This window comes from Protobothrops mucrosquamatus, unplaced genomic scaffold (genome assembly GCF_001527695.2).
Source record: "Protobothrops mucrosquamatus isolate PMUCROS unplaced genomic scaffold, P.Mucros_1.0 scaffold2164, whole genome shotgun sequence".
In the NCBI taxonomy this organism is placed as follows: Eukaryota; Metazoa; Chordata; class Lepidosauria; order Squamata; family Viperidae; genus Protobothrops; species Protobothrops mucrosquamatus.
This window is the reverse complement of record NW_015388260.1, coordinates 119586-138493: the sequence shown is the minus strand read 5'-3', so window position 1 is coordinate 138493 and position 18908 is coordinate 119586. Positions and strand designations below refer to the sequence as shown.

The following is an 18908-nucleotide window of genomic DNA, read 5'->3' as shown; positions in this document are numbered from 1 at the left end:
ATGGCTAAAGGCTGAATTAAGAGTTGCCTGCAACAGTGCATAGGTGTTGCCACATACATACGCTGCCAAGGGATTGATGGATAAGCATAAATTGCAGATCGCTGCAGACGGGGTGGTGCATACATCTCCCAAATACCAATTGCAATTGTGAGGAGGTGCATGTCCTGCACGGTGATTGGTTGATCCAACTTCCTGTTGTGTGCTCTGCTGTTTTGAGCACTCATAGCCAGAACGAACATTTGCAGAGTATAAGTGCAACAGCTGTGCAACTGTATTCAAACAACGATGCGTATGTTTCCTGATGTGCGGTGCTAGAGAAGTCTGCTCGATCCTTAAGCTAGGACTTGAACTCATGGCCCTCTCTTTCTAGACTAGTGCTAATCTTAACCACTAGATTAACAAACCAGCATTGACCGATTGACCCAAACCTAAATGATACATGAAGCATGTCATCAAATTGGGTGATGAAGAGAAAGAAGCAAAGTGATGTAAAACCTTACTTAAAATTATAGCAACCGCCTTTTGGATTCCGCTAACCACGTACAAACCATAATTTAAAATATGACCGGATTCTCACACTGCTCAAAACCCCAACACGGTTTAGTCGATTTTGGCTTGGGGAAAAAAAAAAAGTTTTGTAAGCAGGAGGCGTTACCCTAATCTCTCCTTCGCTTTCTCTTCCGTCTCTCTTAAGCACGTCCCGAAATTTGGTGAAACTCCGCCAAGCTTTCTTCTTTCCCGCCCCTTTCTTTGGGCTGCACCGCCCCCCTTTTATCTTTCCCAATAAAAACGCAAAGCAGCGCCCTGCGTACTAGGGCTAGTAGTAACGCTACCTAGTAGTGAGATCGCGTGCATTTTCACCGAACTCTTATGGCAAATCCGGAATTGTCTCCGCTGCCTTCCCCGGCTAAAGGGGGGCACCCTCCCGCAGGTAAGGAGAGGCTGCTTAGAGAAAGAGAGGGGGGGCAGGGGAGGGGGAACCTGTGACGCAGTTCTTCAGTGAAAGTTTCTTTCTTTTGGAGAAAAGGGGATTCTTCCCCCCCCGCCCCCCAAAAGCTAAGATTTACTGAAGGAGAATGAGGCGGCTCCAATCTTCTCCATGACGGCTTAAGCTTGTTACTTTGCATGGACTTGCCAGTTCTTTAAAGCCTAAAGAGCCATCTTCGTCTGCACAATAACAATGGGGGGGGGGGGGGAGAGAGAAATGTGAAAGTATACGCTAGATATATGACGCTTTCACCTCCCACCTCCCCCCAATCTGCTCCGCCAACGTCAGGTGAAGCTGCAAGGGTCTCTGTTGCCCCCTTCCGCCCTCCCGGGATGCCGTTCTCCCTCGTCTGGGTTCACTCTCTTCCGCACAACAAGGGCCAAAGTACAGCCTTGTTTTGCTTGGGTTTTATTCAGGAGCAGCGGAGCGCCGGTGGGGGGGGGGAAGGGCGGTGCTTTGATCTTTTATGGCAGTGTTTCTCAACCGTGACAATTTTAAGGCATGTGGACTTCAACTCCCAGAATTCCACAGCCAGCGTTGCTGGCTGTGGAATTCTGGGAGTTGAAGTCCACATGCCTTACAATTGTCAAGGTTGAGAAACACTGTTTTATGGCGACTGCGGTTTACGACCCGAGCCCTTCACTTTCCCTCCGCCAGCCGCACCATCCAGGCTGCGGCTCCTCCCCTTTTCCTCTCAGGGGCTGCGTTGTTGTATTCGGGCTTCTTACGCGTTGGCTCGGGGAGGCGCAGCTGTTGTTTCCATCCCAGATGTTTTGAAACGCGAGCCTTTGCATTTTCCACAGTCCTTCCCCTTGGGAAAGGACCCAGGTTCTCTAGCTAGCTAGCAGGACATATTTGGATCGCGGTTAGGCCGCAAACGTCTTTTAAGTCTTGCAGCTAGGGCCACACGTGCGCTTTCTGACTTGAGCTTCTTCACGTGCGTGTGGTTTTAGCCTTGCACCTGGGTTTGATCTGGTTAGCGACTGAGATACATCACTAGTTGGCTAAGTGTGGTAGTGGCTTAGTTTAATGGTTACCTGTGATTCACAAAATAACTTTGAATGGAGTAGGAAACTGAGTTAGCTGCCGGTAGCAATTGCCTAATGTTTCCTCCAACTAAAATTCCACACCAACAAGAAAGCTGTATTGGCAGCCCCTATCATTCCCCAGAAATCAAAAGCCAACATAAAAATGCCAAAGGAAGGCAAATTGGCTGATCTTACTCCTGTTTCCACCAGTAAGTGGATCTGAAAGATTTTAAACTGTAATTAAAGTAGAACTATGTGAGGGTGCAATGTACTTCAAGTGTAACATAGTAAGTCATACCGCAGTTTGATTTTGGCCTAAGCATTGTGTTAATCATGCTACAGTACTGTGTATAAATTATGATATAGTTCAGTGGTGGCGAACCTATGGCACGGGTGCCAGAGGCGGCACTCAGAGCCCTCTGTGGGCACGCGCACCATCGCCCCAATCCTAGACTTCATCTGGATTTTATAAAACCTTTTCATTTTAGGCCTCCGCCGCCATGTGCAAAAAAAAAAAAGATTCAGTCAATTTCAACTTCTCGCGGGGAAAAAAAAAGAACTTGCAAAGTTGGAATTGATTGATTGAACTTTTTAGTCCCACCCAGTCTGCCGTTACCACCGCAGGTACGCCCAGTCAATGGGCCACGCCCAGTCAATGGGCCACACCCACCCGGCACTCGACGATGCATAAGTGGGTTTTGGGTTGCAGTTTGGGCACTCGGTCTCTAAAAGGTTCGCCATCACTGATATAGTTGTATAATGTCCAAACTGGGATTGCACTACACAGAGATTAAAGTGTGGGTAGTTTGTCTTGATGTGACTTGTTTATTCAGACAGCTACCGTCTTGTTTATCCAGACAAACACAGTCATATAGTCAATGATAAGATAGCACTGATAGTGAGTTGCAGCAGTGATACTATGTGAACACCCTTTCCCCCTTCCTCATTGGTTGGGCAAGGAAAAATGGGTTTGGCTTGAACATAGCAGCCAATCAGTGTTGTATATTGTAAATCTTTTTTTAAAGACAATATTGTTTCCTTGAAGAACTTAGTGGGGATTTTGTTCTTGTACCCCAATCTGACCAAGGGAGGATTTTTTTATTAAATTGAATTAATCAGGATTATGGATGTGTATAGCATGCAGAACTTAGAAGTTATCTGTTGACTGTGTTTATTATTAAATTTATTTGCCACCCATCTTGCCGCAAGAGAGACAATGTTGTCTGAAGGCAGGTGATGTGGGGTAATTCAGCAAACTGGGTCAGTGTGCTGTGCAACTATCAAATATAGTTGCTTGTCCAAAAATCAGTTTAGTCTAGTGATTAAGGCACCAGGCTAGAAAGACTCTGAGTTCTAGTTCTGCCTTAACCCTAATCCTGAAAGCCAGCTGGGTCAGTCTTTCCCTCTCAGCCCAACTCACCTCACAGGGTGGTGATTGTGGAGAAAACTGGAGGAGGAAGGAGTGTTAAGTATGTTTGCCACCTTGAGTTGTTTATAAAAATAATAAAGGTAAGATTAAAAAATGTAAAAAAAAATAGTTAAAAATTATAATTTGTCAATTCAGTAGTACAAGTTAATGTTAAACTGTGGGCCAGTCACTACACTATTCTTCATCCTATTCTTTATTCTTCCTTACAGCAAGGAAGCTGTAAATACTGTCCTGAGACACGTAGCATAAGAGTGGAATAAAATGTCTTTCAATTTAACATTGTTTAAACATGCTACTGATTGATCAAGAATTGCAAATATCATAGCTTTATTCTCTGATATAAAAAAGCAACAAAGGACTTTCCAACTTTATTTAACTGAATTCTTCCTGAATACTGCATCCTAATATCTTCCATTCCCCTTTACATTTGGGAAACCCTTACATTCGAATTACCTAAATATAATTCTTAGTGGATCAATAAAGCAAATCAGTACTGTAATTATTTAGTCCCAGTGCTATTGCTGCTTTTGAATTTCCATAGGTGGGAGGAATCAGTTGAGATTCCTAAACCAGCAATCTATTTTTATAGTAAATTGATGAAATGGATACTGTTTACATGATTTTGGAGCCCTGAGGTTGAATAATGGAAGGTTGCTTTAAAAATGTGGCATTAGTTTATTTTTTAAAAATAAAATTATACTTCCAGAAAAACTACAGGCAGCCCTTGACTTACAACAGTTCATTTAGTGACCATTCAAAGTTACAACAGCACTGAAAAAAGTGATTTATGACCATTTTTCACAGTTACGACCTTTGCAGCATCGTCATGATCATGTGATCAAAATTCAGATGCTTGGCAACTGGTTCATATTTATGACCGTTGATGTGTCCCAAGGTCATGTGATCACCTTTTGCGACCTGACAAGCAAAGTCAATGGGGAAACCAGATTTAGTTAAGAACCGGGTTATTAATTGATCAACTGCAGTAATTCAAACAACTAAGGCAGGAAAAGTCATAAAATGGAACAAAACACACTTAACAAATGTCTCACTTAACAACAGAAATTTTGGGCTCAATTGTGGTTGTAAGTCGAGGACTACCTGTATTTCAGGTATAATTGGATACCCCCCAAAATAATACTATAAACCTTGGTGGCAATGTCTTGCTGTTGAAAATACAAACTAGGTGTTAAAATATTCATTCATATGCTCTAGTTGTGTCCTACCAAATTTTTATTTGAAATTAAAAAAAAAATGACTTAGTAACATGACTTAGAACAAATCAGGGCAGGGTAAGAACATAGCGGTTTGGTGTGGATATATCTCCAGCACTTGGACTTTATTAAAATATCAAGAACTGGATTTTTACAAATAGATGATGGCCAAAATAAATATATACAATAATAGGAAAAGAAGTCTAAATCTGTTTTGCAACAGCAGATTATTAATATGTGTTTTTGGCAATATACTTTAGTTGTTTGAGATAAGGAAGAACACTTCACAGAAAGTAATTTAGTTTTGGATATTTTTCATGTTAATTGTAAAATCATGTTAATTGTAAAATCCTTTAAGTTGAGACTAAATCTTGATGATTTTTCAGACACATCTGTGTAGTTTTCTTGGTCATATCCCAGATTTTAAAAAAATATATATTTTCCAGATTAGCTTATAACCTTGAGCTTGTTTGGTAGTTTCTCATCCAAGTAAGGCCTATCCTTACTTAGTTTATGGATTTAAAAAGATCAGAAAAGTGGTGTCACATGCTGAAATCCTGTTAATAGACACCTGCTAAGTAGGAAAAATAGAAATGCATGAAGACAATGTGATATTGGGATCTGGACATTGTCCAAAAGACAAAGAGATACTTAGTTGTTTCTTGTGGAAACATGTAGCAATTAAATATTTAAGTCAATTTAGAACATCAAGTAACTGCAACAATACATTGCATTTAAAATAATATTTGTTTGCTGAAGTCTTATTTTCTTTTTCTGCCCAGAAGGTAGTGCCTTAAAAGAAAAATCCAGATGTCACACCAATAATTCAGAAGAAATAAAACATTTAAAAACGCTGCTTTAAGAACCTTGACAAAAACAGATTACATGGTACCAAAAAATATTGAGGTACCTAGTGTACATACTCATACATTCTCTTCTCTCTCCTTTGTTAACCCTTAGTCAGCCCTTAGTCAAGTTCCTCAACTGACATACCATTTTTTAAAACTTTCTCTCTTTTTTCCTTAGACAAAATCTAAATAATATATCTCTTTCCTGGGCAGGGGCTTTTTCTCCAGTACAGCACCAGCACAGTGTGTTGTCATGTGTTCTCCTGTACACAACTAGCTACAGGTCCTGTTTGAGTTAAAGTTTCATTAGAATGGAATCCTATTTGTTGCACACTGTTAATATTTTCCAGGTTAATTTTTATCAACTGTAAACTATAATGACCCATGCAGCTTAAAAGAGAAGATATAATCATTGTACAAGTATTTAAATACGTATCTGAATTTCATGTTTGCCTAAATTATCTTAACTATGGTGATGTTTTTATACATTCTGGATTTTTTTATGCTTCGGGAATAATTTTTACTATACAGTCTGTACTTTTTTCTTTCCCACCATTAGTTTTTTTGCAGTCCATTTCAATGGAAGGCAAGATTCTCTCTTGAGAGTTTTACTGAAGAGAATAAGACGAAGTTTAAAAAGCTTAGCACTGGTGTTCAGGTTTAAAATACCGTAAATCCCTCAGTTAAGGCAGAAACCTTTTCAATGTGATGTCCCAATTGATAAGAGAGGAAGGTCAGAGTGGCTGGGATGTGACTCTAAAATTCTGAACATATTGAGTTCAAGTTCTGAAAGCAAGCTGGGTGTCCTTGTCTCTCAGCCCAATTCACCTCACAGGGTTGTTGTTGGGAAAATAGGAGGAAGAGAAAGGTGTGTTGGATGTGTTTGCTGTCTTGAGTTATTTGTAAAAATAATAAAGGCGAGATATAAATAAATAAATATTACAGTGTTGTTTAATTTGATGTGAATAATATTTAGCAATATTGGACATCCACATGTCCAAGTACGTCAGCTAGGGTGGGCATGCTTCTAGTCCTTTCTCCAAATATTGTCATCTAATGAATCTTTCTGGCTCTGTAGATCAGCAGCACCTAGGTGGCTGGCGGGGGAGGGGTGGTTTCACATTTGTGCCTGCCACTTGTGCAAATGGAGCTTTGCACACTCGCCTGCCACTTGCACGGACCAGTTCCCAACGTGCCATGGACCAGTATCAGTCTGTGGACCAGGGTTTGGGGACCCCTGTCTAATGGGAAGTAGGAAGTGGTGGCAGCCCCTGCCTTATGGCAAGTGTTCCCAACCCCCCAGCCTGTGGACCAGCATTGGTCCGCGGCATGCAAGAAACTGGGCTGAGCAAACAAGCGAAGCCCCATCCACGGGATGCAGGCAGCGTGTGAAACTACGCCCCTTCCGGTCTGCGGAAAAACCTCTCTCCATGGAACCGGTCCCTGGTGCCCAAAAGGTGGGGGGGGGGCACTGCCTTATGGAATACTTTGCCTTCTGAAGTTTAGTCCCACCCTCCTACCTTTCCATAAAACTTTAAAGATCTGGCTTTTCCCTCAGGTGCTGGAATATGATTGGATAATGGGACATTAGAAGGTTGACTTGGTGCCAGGTCTTTGTTGTTTTTAATGTTTTAATCGGTTTAATTTTATAGTTTTAATACATTATTGCATGTTGTTTTAACTTTTGATTGGGTGGCATTCAAGACTTGTTGGAAGATGGGTGGCTATATAAATGTTTTAAATAAATAAATTCAGCAAATAAATATCCTTATGCCACACAAAAATCTAGATAAGTGAGCTGTTGATTTCAAACTTTTTTAATGACTTTAACTTCCATTTTAAATTGTAGCATAGCTTTAATGGGGGCTAATTGGTTTTTTTGACTGGCAAGCATATTAACAGAACATATAATTATGTAACAGTGAACATTTGACTAACATGGCAAAAAATAATCTTTTAATATACTCTTGGGAACATCAGTACCATGCCATTTCTCATGAAGTATCAGATGTTTCAAGGCAGATAGCAGTTAATACAATTCTAACAAGCACTGTTAAAAATTCTAAAAACCCAAATCCTATTCACTGTTGTGACTCAAAATAAATTTTTAAACTGGTGGCAGAAACTTAAGGCATAGTTAGCAATGAATTGGGTTGCGATTGCTCAGTGGTTCAAGACATTGAGTTTGTCATCTCAAAAGCTGACAGGCTGGGTTCGAGACCTAAGCACTGCGCAGTAGGGTGGCTCCTGTTCCTGCCCCAGCTCCTGCCCATCTAGCAGCTTGAAAGCACACAAATGCAAGAAGATTAATAGATACCACTTTGGTGGGAAGGGAACAGTATAGCCATGCTGGCCACATGAGCACAGAAAATGTCTTTGGACAACGCTGGCTCTCTTGGCTGAGAAATAGAGATGAGCACTGTGCCCTAGAGCAGAGGTCCCCAGCCTAAGGGCCGTGGCCCACTACTGGGCCATGGCCTCTTGGCCACCGGGCCGCGTGAGTGGCGGGCCAGTGCACACACGCATGTGCGTGCGCTCATCCCCATCCTTGTGCTGGCGCTAGCCGTGAGCCTCTCGCCGGCGCTAACTGAGCCGTGAGCCTCTCGCCGGCGCTAACCAAGTCACGAGCCACATGCTGGCCCTAGGAGAGCTACAAGCCATGCGCCGGTGCTAGGAAAGCCACGTGCTGGCGCTAGAAGAGCTGGGAGCCTCTTGCTGGCACTAGGAGAGCCATAAGCCTCTCGCCGGTGCTGGGCGAGCCGCATGCTGATGCTAGCACCCCATTGCAATGCCGCATGCTCACGGCCCCATTTGCACACACACCGTCATATTTGCGTGTGCGCGCATAAAGGTGCCTGTCCCTCCCTTTCCCACCAGGCCACCCACCCAGAAAGGTTGGCGACCCCTGTCCTAGAGTCAGACATGACTGGACAGGGAAACCTTTACCTTTACCTTAGCAGTAAATTAAAATGTTTGTTTCTCTTTCAATATTTTGAAAAATTATATCAAGATTTTCATGTACAAGTGTAATTTTTTAAGTAAATATTGTCAGATATGGTGATAACTGCAACACTCCCAACAGGGTTCATATTAAACTGCCTGAAGACAATTACTATAAATACATGGGACAGCTCTGCTGATACCTTTATGAATGCCACAACTACATAATGCTTTTCAATCTATTGATATGCCATTAGGAGAAAGAGATAGCCTTATGAATTATAGCTACGTATGATGTTACTTATGGTTAGGGTGTAGACTAGCAGAGTTCCTTCCTTCCTTTCTTCCTCCCTCCCTCCCTTCCCTTCCCTTCCCTTCCTTTCCCTTCCCTGCCTTCTATTTAGCCCACATTTATTATTTTTATAAATAACTCAAGGCAGCGAACATACCTAATACACCTTCTTCCTTCTATTTTCTCAACAACAACAACAATTCTATGTGATGACTTGTGCTGAGAGAGGGTGAGAGGCCCAAATTTGCCAAATTTCAATGTAAGGCAGGACTAGAACTCAGAATCTCTTGGTTTTTAGCCTGAGGCCTTAACCACAGATTGAACTGGCTCTGCGTAGCTAGGAGAGCCTCATAAAAGAACAAATTTCACAATTGTAATAAACACAATGTTTCTGGTTAAATACCACTACCAACATTCATTTGCCTTCAATGCATATAACTGCACAAATGTCTTTTTCGCTAAATAAGAGGGACAATAATATCTCTGTTTCTAAGTGTAGCCTAAGAATTAAGATATTCAAGGGGACTAACTTGTAGACAGAAAACATGTGGCTTCCAATGTTTTCAAGTCCATAAGAAATATTCTGCTTGAAGATCAAAACAACTGTGCCAGAAAACAATATGGAGGGAAACGGACCTGTAGATTGATCCAACAGCTGAATTTATCCAAGTTGCAAAGACATAATATGGTTTCTATGATTTTGTTTTTGTGAACTCAGCCCGTAAACCATGGTTTGTGGGGCAAACCATGGGATAACATAGATGCTCATCTAGATGCTCATCCTCCTCCAATAAATAAATCTAATTCTTTTGGTGGGATTAGGGTTGGATAAGAAATAAGTATAAAAATCATTTTTAATAATAAACTTTATTCTATATTTCACAAGAATTTTTCAGCTTTGTGGGCTAACACAAGCATAGCAGGGAGTGAGCCTCGACAATGCTCAAGCTTTTCCTGATTAGACTGTAAAAAAATCTGTGACCACAACTCCCCTTCCCTCCCTCCCCCCCCCCACAGTTGCTCCCGATTCTTGGAGTGTGATCCATAGTTTGAGTGACTCTGGCTTAGCGTAATGTGTTAATTGAGTCTGTGACAACATTTATGTAACACAATCAAGCCATAGAGCAGTTGACTTGTTTGTGTACAAACATATCTCTACAGCCAGTTCCTGCATACTTGTTTGTGGCTTATCATGTTGTGTGAAATGAACCCTGATTAAAATAAAGCTTAGCATATGAAGTATGAATTTAATCTTATTTCTTTTTAGCATTTTTGAATGTAGATTTGATAATATTTGCATAATATTTGAAAAATACACTATCCCTGCTTTTTTTCAACAGTCAAAGCTGGAGGCATGAGAATTTCTAAGAAGCTAGAAAATGCACCTGTTGAAAGAAGTTCTAAACTCCCTGGAAAAGAGAAGACTAGGTATATGATCTTTCTTGTTGGTGTGGAATTTTTGTTGTTTTTTTTTAAATTTCTATTGAACAGTAAATGAATTAGGGCATAACGGAAAGTTTTACTTGGTAAATAGCACTTCAACAGCAAAATGAAAATTCTATGAAACAATTCAGAGAGAAAAACAAGTACAGCGAGGTCACTGGTCCTCTTTGAGCGTGGTTATTTGCTTGCAGATGTTTCATTATTCAACTAGGTAACATCACCAGTGCAAGTGAGTGTGGGGTTTGCTCTGTGTTTAAATTCAGTGGCTTACCTCAGGGGTCCCCAACCTATGAGCCGTGGCCCAGGATTGGGCTGTGGGCTCTTGGCCAGTGGGCTGTGAAAATGGCTGGCCGGTGCGCGCACTTGTGCTAGCGCCCATGGCCCCATTTGCACATGTGCACAGGCACAAACAGGGCCACTAGCACTGGGCAGGTTGTGCAGCCTGTTTGCGCATGTGCAAATGGGGCCACTAACCACCATGGGGATATGCAGCCGTTCACGCATGTGCACGATGCCAGCACATGCTGCATGTGTGAATGGGGCCGCTAGTGCTGTGCCAGTGCGCGTGGCCTCATTTGCGTTCGTGCACACGCACCAATTAGAAAGCTGTTCTCCTTCCCTCCGGGCCGCGATCCCGGAATGGTTGGAGACCTCTGGCTTACCTTACCAATTTTGATGGGGGTATGATTTTCTCTTTAGTAGTTCCTTGATTAGGGTATTGTTTTGGCCTCGTTCTTACATAGCTCCTCTTGTGGGAAGTTATTACTTTGGTAATGGAGCACTTGGCTATTACCAAAGTACCCAACCATAAGTACTCACTCCTCCTACATGAGAGGGGTTGTGTAAGGATATTGTTCAGACAAGTACAAATGCATTGTAGCAATCCAGAATACCAAAGACACCAAAGAGTCACAATTCAACCCTAGCTACATATATTCTCTTCTATTGGAACATGAGACATATTCAAGCCTAGGAAATTGTGTGCGGATAGCTGTTTTAACTGTTCAAAATTAATGACCTTCTAAACTTCCATTTTTAAAATAACTTTGTAGCTGCTCGGCCTTTACGTGCAGGGATAAATGTAAACTGCTACACTACCAAAGATTGTTTCTGGCATTTACTTAATTCTCACTTCCTCAGGAATGTGCACTGGAAAATTTTCATTGTTACCTATCTCTTCCTTTCAGTTGTAAAGTGTTTGTAACTGTTTCAGTACATTACAACGTTTTGAGCTACATCTTAAACATTAGAATGATGGCCTTTATCACTACTGCCTAAAATTCCACAGCCATTAAAAATACATTTGTTCCTTAGTGTGTGTTTTATTATTGGGGGCATACATGCTACTTGTGGTAAAATTCATAAAGCATTCATTCTATTATTTGAAAAACAGTATATACATTAAACCTTAAAATAATGTTTAAATAAAAGCTGAGGAGATGTACTTTATGTAACAGTGCTGAAGGTTTTTTATTATTATTTTCTCTGGAACTAACAGCATTTTTTAAATAAATCTCTCACACAAAAAATAACTGTTTTAGTTTTTTCTTTAATCTTATAATCCTATTCCCAGACTTAGGCTAAACTATTATCACTGATTTTCCTTTCCACTCATGAGCAAGATAGAATTTGCTCTCTTTAATTATTGCCTTTTATAGTAGAAAACATTTTAAAATGTGTTTGAAATGTGCCACTGTACATTGTTATTCTAATTTCACAGCTGCTTACTAGTCATAATTAAGGGGTGATTATGTTTGTGATCCAAATAATCTGTAAAACCTCAGCCATTTTGGGGTTTACATCCCTAAGACAAGGGCTGAATCAACAATGCTGGAGTTGCGCTTAACCTTTTTAATCGCTAGTTAAATAAGAGCCAGTTACTATATCAAAGAAGGGAAGTCTGGGGAAGAAGACCAGAAACGTATAATTGGTTGTGGCTTACCTGTGAGCATAAAACATAGGTGCTGCAAAACGTTTATCAAACTCCCCACCCTCAGACATCATAATTTTCACTGGGGAATCTTTTCCTGAGACTATTCAGTGACTCAGGCATTTTTTAAAAATCAAAATACTACTTTTTCCCTGCAAGATCGGCTCTTATCAATAACCTTATTGTACTAATCATTGATCACAACAGGTTAATTTTCTATAGATGATTTTCAGTGCAAATGTTGTAATGAAATTATATATGTTTCACCCAATATAAAAAGTTCCACGTTTATCCTATATCAGCGGTTCTCAACCTATGGGTCGCGACCCCATTTGGGGTCGATCGACCATTTCACGGGGGTCGCCAAGCAAGGCTGTCCGCCATTTTTTCCCCCTTTTCCGGCAGGTGCCTTACCTCCCTTGAGCTGGGCCAGCTGGTGGTCAGCCTGCTCCGTCTCTGCCGCTTGCCAGCTACGCCTCGGCCGGCGCAGGGGGCGGAACCACGCATGTGCGGCACTCCCGGGCAGGGAAAGTCCTCGACTTACGACCAGTTGGGTAGTCCTCGACTTACGACCGGTTTAGTCCTCAACTTACGACCGGTTTAGTCCTCAACTTGCGACCCATTGGGGGTCGCGGCATTAAAAAGGTTGAGAACCACTGTCCTATATGGTTTCCTTACAGTGACTGGTTTACACATCAAGTTAAAGTATTATGATAGCAGGACTATGGCACCGAGAAGCTCAAGTGTTATTTAAGAGGAATAAAAATGGAATGTACAAGAGGCCAGATGCTCAGTGTCATCTGATTTAATCATAAATTTGGGGAGGGGGGACTTAATTGGTAATATCAAAAACTTTTCTATTTCTGCTTTGCAGCTCTGCTCCAGTTATAAAAGTACAGAGCATGAGTATCTTACTGGCAGATACCCTCCAGAAAGTAAGTATAGAGCAAAAAGCAATACTTCATTCAAGATTTTTCATTTGAATTGATAAGGACAATATCCAGAAGTAGGCATATATATTAATGTGCAGTAACACGAGTAAAAATTAGTATTATGATATTTTAATCCCTAGTGAATGGATCTGTTCTGAAGTAGTTTGCTGGCCTTGTTGCTTTATTAGTTTCTTTTCTCCATTGAAGATCCTCAACTAGTATATTTTATATATTTTTAAGTGTGGTAGGGAAGAGGGCAAAAATGTTGGACAAACTGCCATGGGATGTGAAAAATACAGTCAGTGATCTTTTTTATGAATTATATTACAATGGATGGAAGCTTATCAAGGAGAGAACCAACCTAGAAATAAGGAGAAATTTCCTGACAGTGAGAACAATTAATCAGTGGAACAGATTGCCTTCAAAAGTTGTGGGTGCTCCATCACTGGAGATTTTTAAGAAGACATTGGAGCCATTTATCCAGAATGGCATAGGTCTCCTGCTTAAGAAGGGGGTTGGACTAGAAGATTTCCAAGATCCCTTCTAACTCTGTTATTCTGTTATTAGTGAGTACTTCAAAATATGAATTGATGATAGGAACAGAATCATCTTGAGAGAGGCCAGTGTACTTTTTTTTTTTTTTTTTAGTAAATAACAGATTTAATTTGTCATTGTCAGATGATATGGTAAATGTTTATAAGATATGCAGTCAGGATATTGGATCTTACTGGGTGATTCTGTTATCAACTCTTACTATTGTGAATGGTTATTGTACTTACTTTGTATACACATACACTGTGCATAGAAGCTGTCCTATATGTATTGCAAACTAGGCATATGAAGGCAGGATTATATCACTGGTTTCTTTGTCATCCGGTCCCAAATTGCTGATAATGTAATAAGGGGATAGACAAAAACTAAAACAACAAGAGTCTTCCGGTGGCTCTAGACCGCTAATTTTTTCTGGCCTTCTAACTGACCTTTAATTTAGGATGGTGAATGGAAGCAGGGATCATATTGAGGAATCTGAAAAGAGGAACACTAAGGCAAGGATAGGATTGTAGGCCTGCTTTCTTGTTATTTTGCTACCTCCCTCCCTTCCTTCTGTAATATAGTAAAGGTGAAAGAGTCCCTGCGGTCCTTGCCAACTAGATGGGGTGGTCTCATCTCCATTTCAAGGTTATTGAGCCAGTGCTGTCCAAAAACATTTCTGCAGTCATGTAGCCTGTATAATGTCATGGAGTGCTGTTACCTTCCCACCAACGTGATACCTATTTATCTACTCACATTTACATGCTTTCATACTGCTAGGTTGGGAGGAGCTGGGGTGAGGACGGGAGTTCACCCTGTCATATGGCACACGGGTCTCAAACTTGGGCTGCTGGCTTTGAAGCCAACGAGCCCAGAGTCTTAACTGCTGAGCCACCCTACTTTGTATAATATAAATTAACTAAATATTTCCAGGAGGATTATTTTGTTTGTTCGTCCTAATATGGTATTCTTTTTTTATTCAGTATTAAAATTCTGAGGTATTTAAAAGTTTGCTGCTTCATTCTTCTCCTTTTTCTCATAGGCCGGTTTTCTTTAGGATCTCATCTTTAAATCTAGCTACCTATTAAGTGATCAGGAGCACTCTGAATATTTTGAAACTGAGCCATCAGTTTGATATGTAACTAATAAGGGAGGTCTTTTGTTAGGTTGGATTTGAACATGGATGATTTGTAAGCAACAATTAAAATTGTTTCTTCTTTTTTAACTCCTGCAGCTGAGGCATAAATTTCCAGCCACCGCAGCACAAGGAGCATATGAGAAGCCACGACCTACTCTGGAAAAAATTATATTGCCCAAACGAATGTGCATTATTCAGCAGCCTCGGAAATGTTAAACATGTAGAATAAAATATTCATATATTTGACAGACCTGCACTTAACAAAAACACCAGTTAGCTAGGCAAGCAGTAAATAGACCAAATTGCTCAGGCATTTTGTTTTTCTCGCAATAAAAACTGTATATATTCCATTGTTGTTGTTTTTTCTTGAAATGATTTTTGTTTTAGTATGGCTTCTTAGTGACCACAAACCCTTATTTTACCATTTTTCACCATGTTATTATAGCAATTACAGCTTGGAATAGAGAAGCACTTTTCTGAAACTATATCTGCTAGAGTGGCAGAAATGTTCTAGCCTCATTATGTGTCCTTTAAAAAAAAAAAGCAAACAAAACCATTACGAATGTGGATATATAGAGAAAAACAGAGGACAGTAGAACTTTCATAACTTCTGTATTTAAACTTAGATACCAATTGTTATTAATAAACTAATTGTTTCCTGATAATAGTCCAGGTTCACTAAGGATAAGGATAAATAGGGACACTTTGTTTCTCAGGATACTGTTAGGTTGGTTTGGAGAGAGAAAAAGAAAATTATTAGTTGTTGTAATGATGAGTCTATTAACCAGCACATGAAAAATTAATTCTTTTGCACACAAACAATTTACTTACTCCTTAGAAACTAGGTTTAGTTTATATGTAATAGTTTCGGCTATGTCAAGGAGCATGCATCTTTAATGGCCTTGATTTCTATTCCAAAGGGTCCAGGTTCATAAAAGTTATATTCTGATGCAACCAGCAATAGTGCCTTAGAATAACAGCAAAAAAAGATAATAAAATTTGTAGAAAAGTAGGTGACACACCAAACAAAAAAATTAAGTTCTTCTATTTGGATGTCTCTCAATCTTAGTGCTTAGGACTGATTAACAATGATTTAATATAATGTATCTTTTAGAAACCTTCAGGTAAAATCCACTCTATCCCATTTATATCTTCCTTTTTTCCCTCCAGGAACTCAAGGCTATGTATGTGATTCTTCATTCTCCAATACTATTGACCCACAACCCTGTGAGGCTGAGGGTTTCATGCCCGAGTGAGAATTTGAATGTAATCCAACAAGCATAAGCAATAATTCTTAACTGAGTAGGAAGTCAGCTTAAATGTAAGTGAACCTGGATAAAAACTGCCTTTGCCTGCTAATGGAAGAGCAGCTAACCTACTTTCCCTTTATACAGAATCCTACCCCCTTATGACACAAGGCCTATTGGATACATGATTGACAATATTTGTCTGGGAAAAAAATGAAAACAGACAAACAAGATAAAAATAGATTAACACAGAGAAATAAACATTGAAAGAGGTGGGAAAACCTACACTATTTGGGACTGGGCTACTACAGCTACTTTTAAAGAAAAATGTAAAACTCTACATTTCTGCCCAGAAAGACATTTGTGCTAATAAAGGAGAATATAGCTCAGGGTTGACATGAGGAGTCCTTGGTGCTCTATGAGCTTGCTTGTTTGTTTGGTTTGGTTTGGTTTTTTTTGCTGACCAGCACTAGCCCTGATGATGTTACCTAGTTTGAGGAATGAAACATCTGCAAGAAAACAAGCAGACTCAGAGAGCACCAAAGACATTTGTGCAGATGTAAGCTATTTAAGACATTGAGAGTATCTTTGAATAAAACAATCCTTAATTATAATATGACTCAACGCTCTACTGTTGTCTTAATTCTCCCAAATAGTACTAATCCAAATAAAGATGTGCAGTTGTCAGTCTTGTAAGAATGGGTCAACAGGTTTTAATAGCATCCTCATAAATCTTCAAAACTGCATTTGTTGATTTTTTTTTAATAAAATGTGATATCTCCCAAAATCGGCTTCTTTGTCATTAAAAATTGGTATCAGCCATTGTGATGCCATTTTTTTTTCCAAACAAAATATCAGAAATTAAATAGAACAAACCTTAATGTCTTCAGACTGGTGTCTAGGAAAGCTGTGCTTAAGTGCCTAAAATCTTATACCAGTGATGGTGAACCTTTTAGAGACCGAGTGCCCAAAAACTGGCCCCGCCCCGCTCTGTCCCACCCTGCCTGCCCGCAGGGCCACTCACCACCTCCAGGGCCCATCGCAGATCACCCAGGCAGCCCAGCAGCACCATGGCAGCCACGGCCTCTGCCCACACCCCGCAGCATCAACTGTGCCTGTTGGGGTGTGAGGGCAGAGTCTTGTCTACGCTGCCTGGCTGCCATATCCTTGGCTGCGCTGCTCCGCGTGGGCCACGCTCGGTGATTCTCCTCCAGGGGGGTTGCTGGTGAGGGGGTCGCGGGCGGAGGCAAGGCTGAGGCAACGGCACGTGTGCCCACAGAGAGGGCTCCGAGTGCCGCCTCTGGCACCTGTGCCATAGGTTCGCCACCACTGTCTTATATGTATAATTTTCAATAACTCAACAGACTTTTTTTTTCTTTTAAGAATTTGGAACAGGTTACTTTAGCCTTGAAAAGAACATAGTAGAGAAATAAAAAGGGAGTCTTTTTAAAGCTATTTGCATTTTCAGGAGAACAAACATAAACATAAACATAAAAGGGAATAAGGAGAAAGTTATTTTCTTTTTCTTTCTTTTTTGTCTTACAACTTCTTGCTCTTTTGCATGATGAGCATGAATTCAAGTAGGCAGAAATCTAGAATCTAGAATCTAGGCTAGAATGGATTCTGCAGAAGTTCATTTTGACAAATGAAAAACATGTTATTAGCTTAGGAATGAATGCAGTGGTTCTCAGAAATTCTACAAATAGCCCTTTTTGCATGATCTCATCTGCTGAAAAGCTCCCAGCCTTCTGCTAGGAAACCTCAGCATATTGCAGAAAATGAGGTCACATTTTCTAAAATGCAATTGGAATTCATGCTGGGAAATTCTTTGCATCATATGAAATGAGTGATATGCAACATCAAGAAAATGGATTTCCACTGTCTTGTTCTTGACTTTAAAAAAAGTCATCGATAAAGCATATTGAGTTTAACAGTGCAGCCACTTAAAGTCTCTTGTCTAAGTCAAAATTCTGTCCATTGGTATGCTTTCATGGGTATCCAGCACCTTTTTCCAAACCAAACTGGAGTCTTTATTTTTAATCTTTCGAAAATGTTTGACTGAAAATCTCTTGTTTAAATTAAACTTTTGCCCTAACAGCATGCTTTAATTTGTACTTAGCACCTTTTCTGATACTATAATCCTGTACAACTCCATGATCACAATATAGTTAGATATTATTGACTGATTAAATCAAAACAAGACTGTTTCTCCAACAATGGGTGTGTTTGCATAGATTTTATGATTGTTGCATTTGTAATCTGGCTTTCTCTGTATTGCCAAATGACAACTGCCAGCTGTCCCACCCACAACAGCCATTGCCATAGTGAATTAAGCTTCTGGAAATCATAGTTTGGCTTATTTGGAAGACAGAGAATCTTCATTTCTTGGAATGGCTATTTCGTCATCCCAATTCTCTTCCATTTAATTTGGTACACAGTATTAATTTAATGTGCTGTGGAACAATTTTCAAAAGTTAAGGAAAGCAGGTTGTTGCAGGAGTAGACAACTTGTAGGTCTCCAGATTGCTGAAACACAGCCTCCAGCTCTACCTCTCATTGGTTATCAGGCTTTTAATGGCTGGCATCGTACTTCAATAACGTATGTAGGTCATCAGGTGTCTCATTTCTACATTCAGTCTTATGAATTAGATGGTATTTCACATCTACAGCCTGAAATATTACTGCATTTAGATATTTAGTCACATTCTTTGTATTATCCAATCAACAACATTTCATAACCATCTCACAGAATTAAGATCTTGCGCATATAAATATATAATGGATGACAAACGATTTCAGCAACTCTTGGAATTTATCCCAACGCTGAAAATGAATCAAAATTATTTTAAATAACTCTTTTTTTCTTGAGTATATTTCAAGGGTGCTCTTGTTTTTACACAAGAGCTTTTCAATATTTTTAACCATTGCCTCCAAGCCTTTATTTTTAC

The 18908-nt window shown here is 40.1% G+C and overlaps 1 protein-coding gene across 1 annotated transcript; it reads left to right on the top strand.

Annotated features, from left to right (window-relative positions):
* Positions 1–770: 770 nt before the first annotated feature.
* On the top strand, positions 771–15061 carry DAPL1 (death associated protein like 1). The gene is made up of 4 exons (XM_015824222.2): positions 771–931; positions 10080–10167; positions 12987–13047; positions 14810–15061. Exons 1-4 carry the CDS (start codon positions 871–873, stop codon positions 14927–14929), a joined length of 330 nt encoding a protein of 109 aa, XP_015679708.1. The 5' UTR covers positions 771–870; the 3' UTR covers positions 14930–15061.
* Positions 15062–18908: the final 3847 nt, after the last annotated feature.

What these genes read in the sequence shown, in the direction of transcription:
- DAPL1 (XM_015824222.2), top strand. Translation starts at nt 871, where the DNA reads ATGGCAAATCCGGAATTGTCTCCGCTGCCTTCCCCGGCTAAAGGGGGG. An exon ending in AGGGGGGCACCCTCCCGCAG is followed by an intron (nt 932 to 10,079) that starts GTAAGGAGAGGC and finishes TTTTTTCAACAG; the next exon opens with TCAAAGCTGGAGGCATGAGA. An exon ending in CCTGGAAAAGAGAAGACTAG is followed by an intron (nt 10,168 to 12,986) that starts GTATATGATCTT and finishes TCTGCTTTGCAG; the next exon opens with CTCTGCTCCAGTTATAAAAG.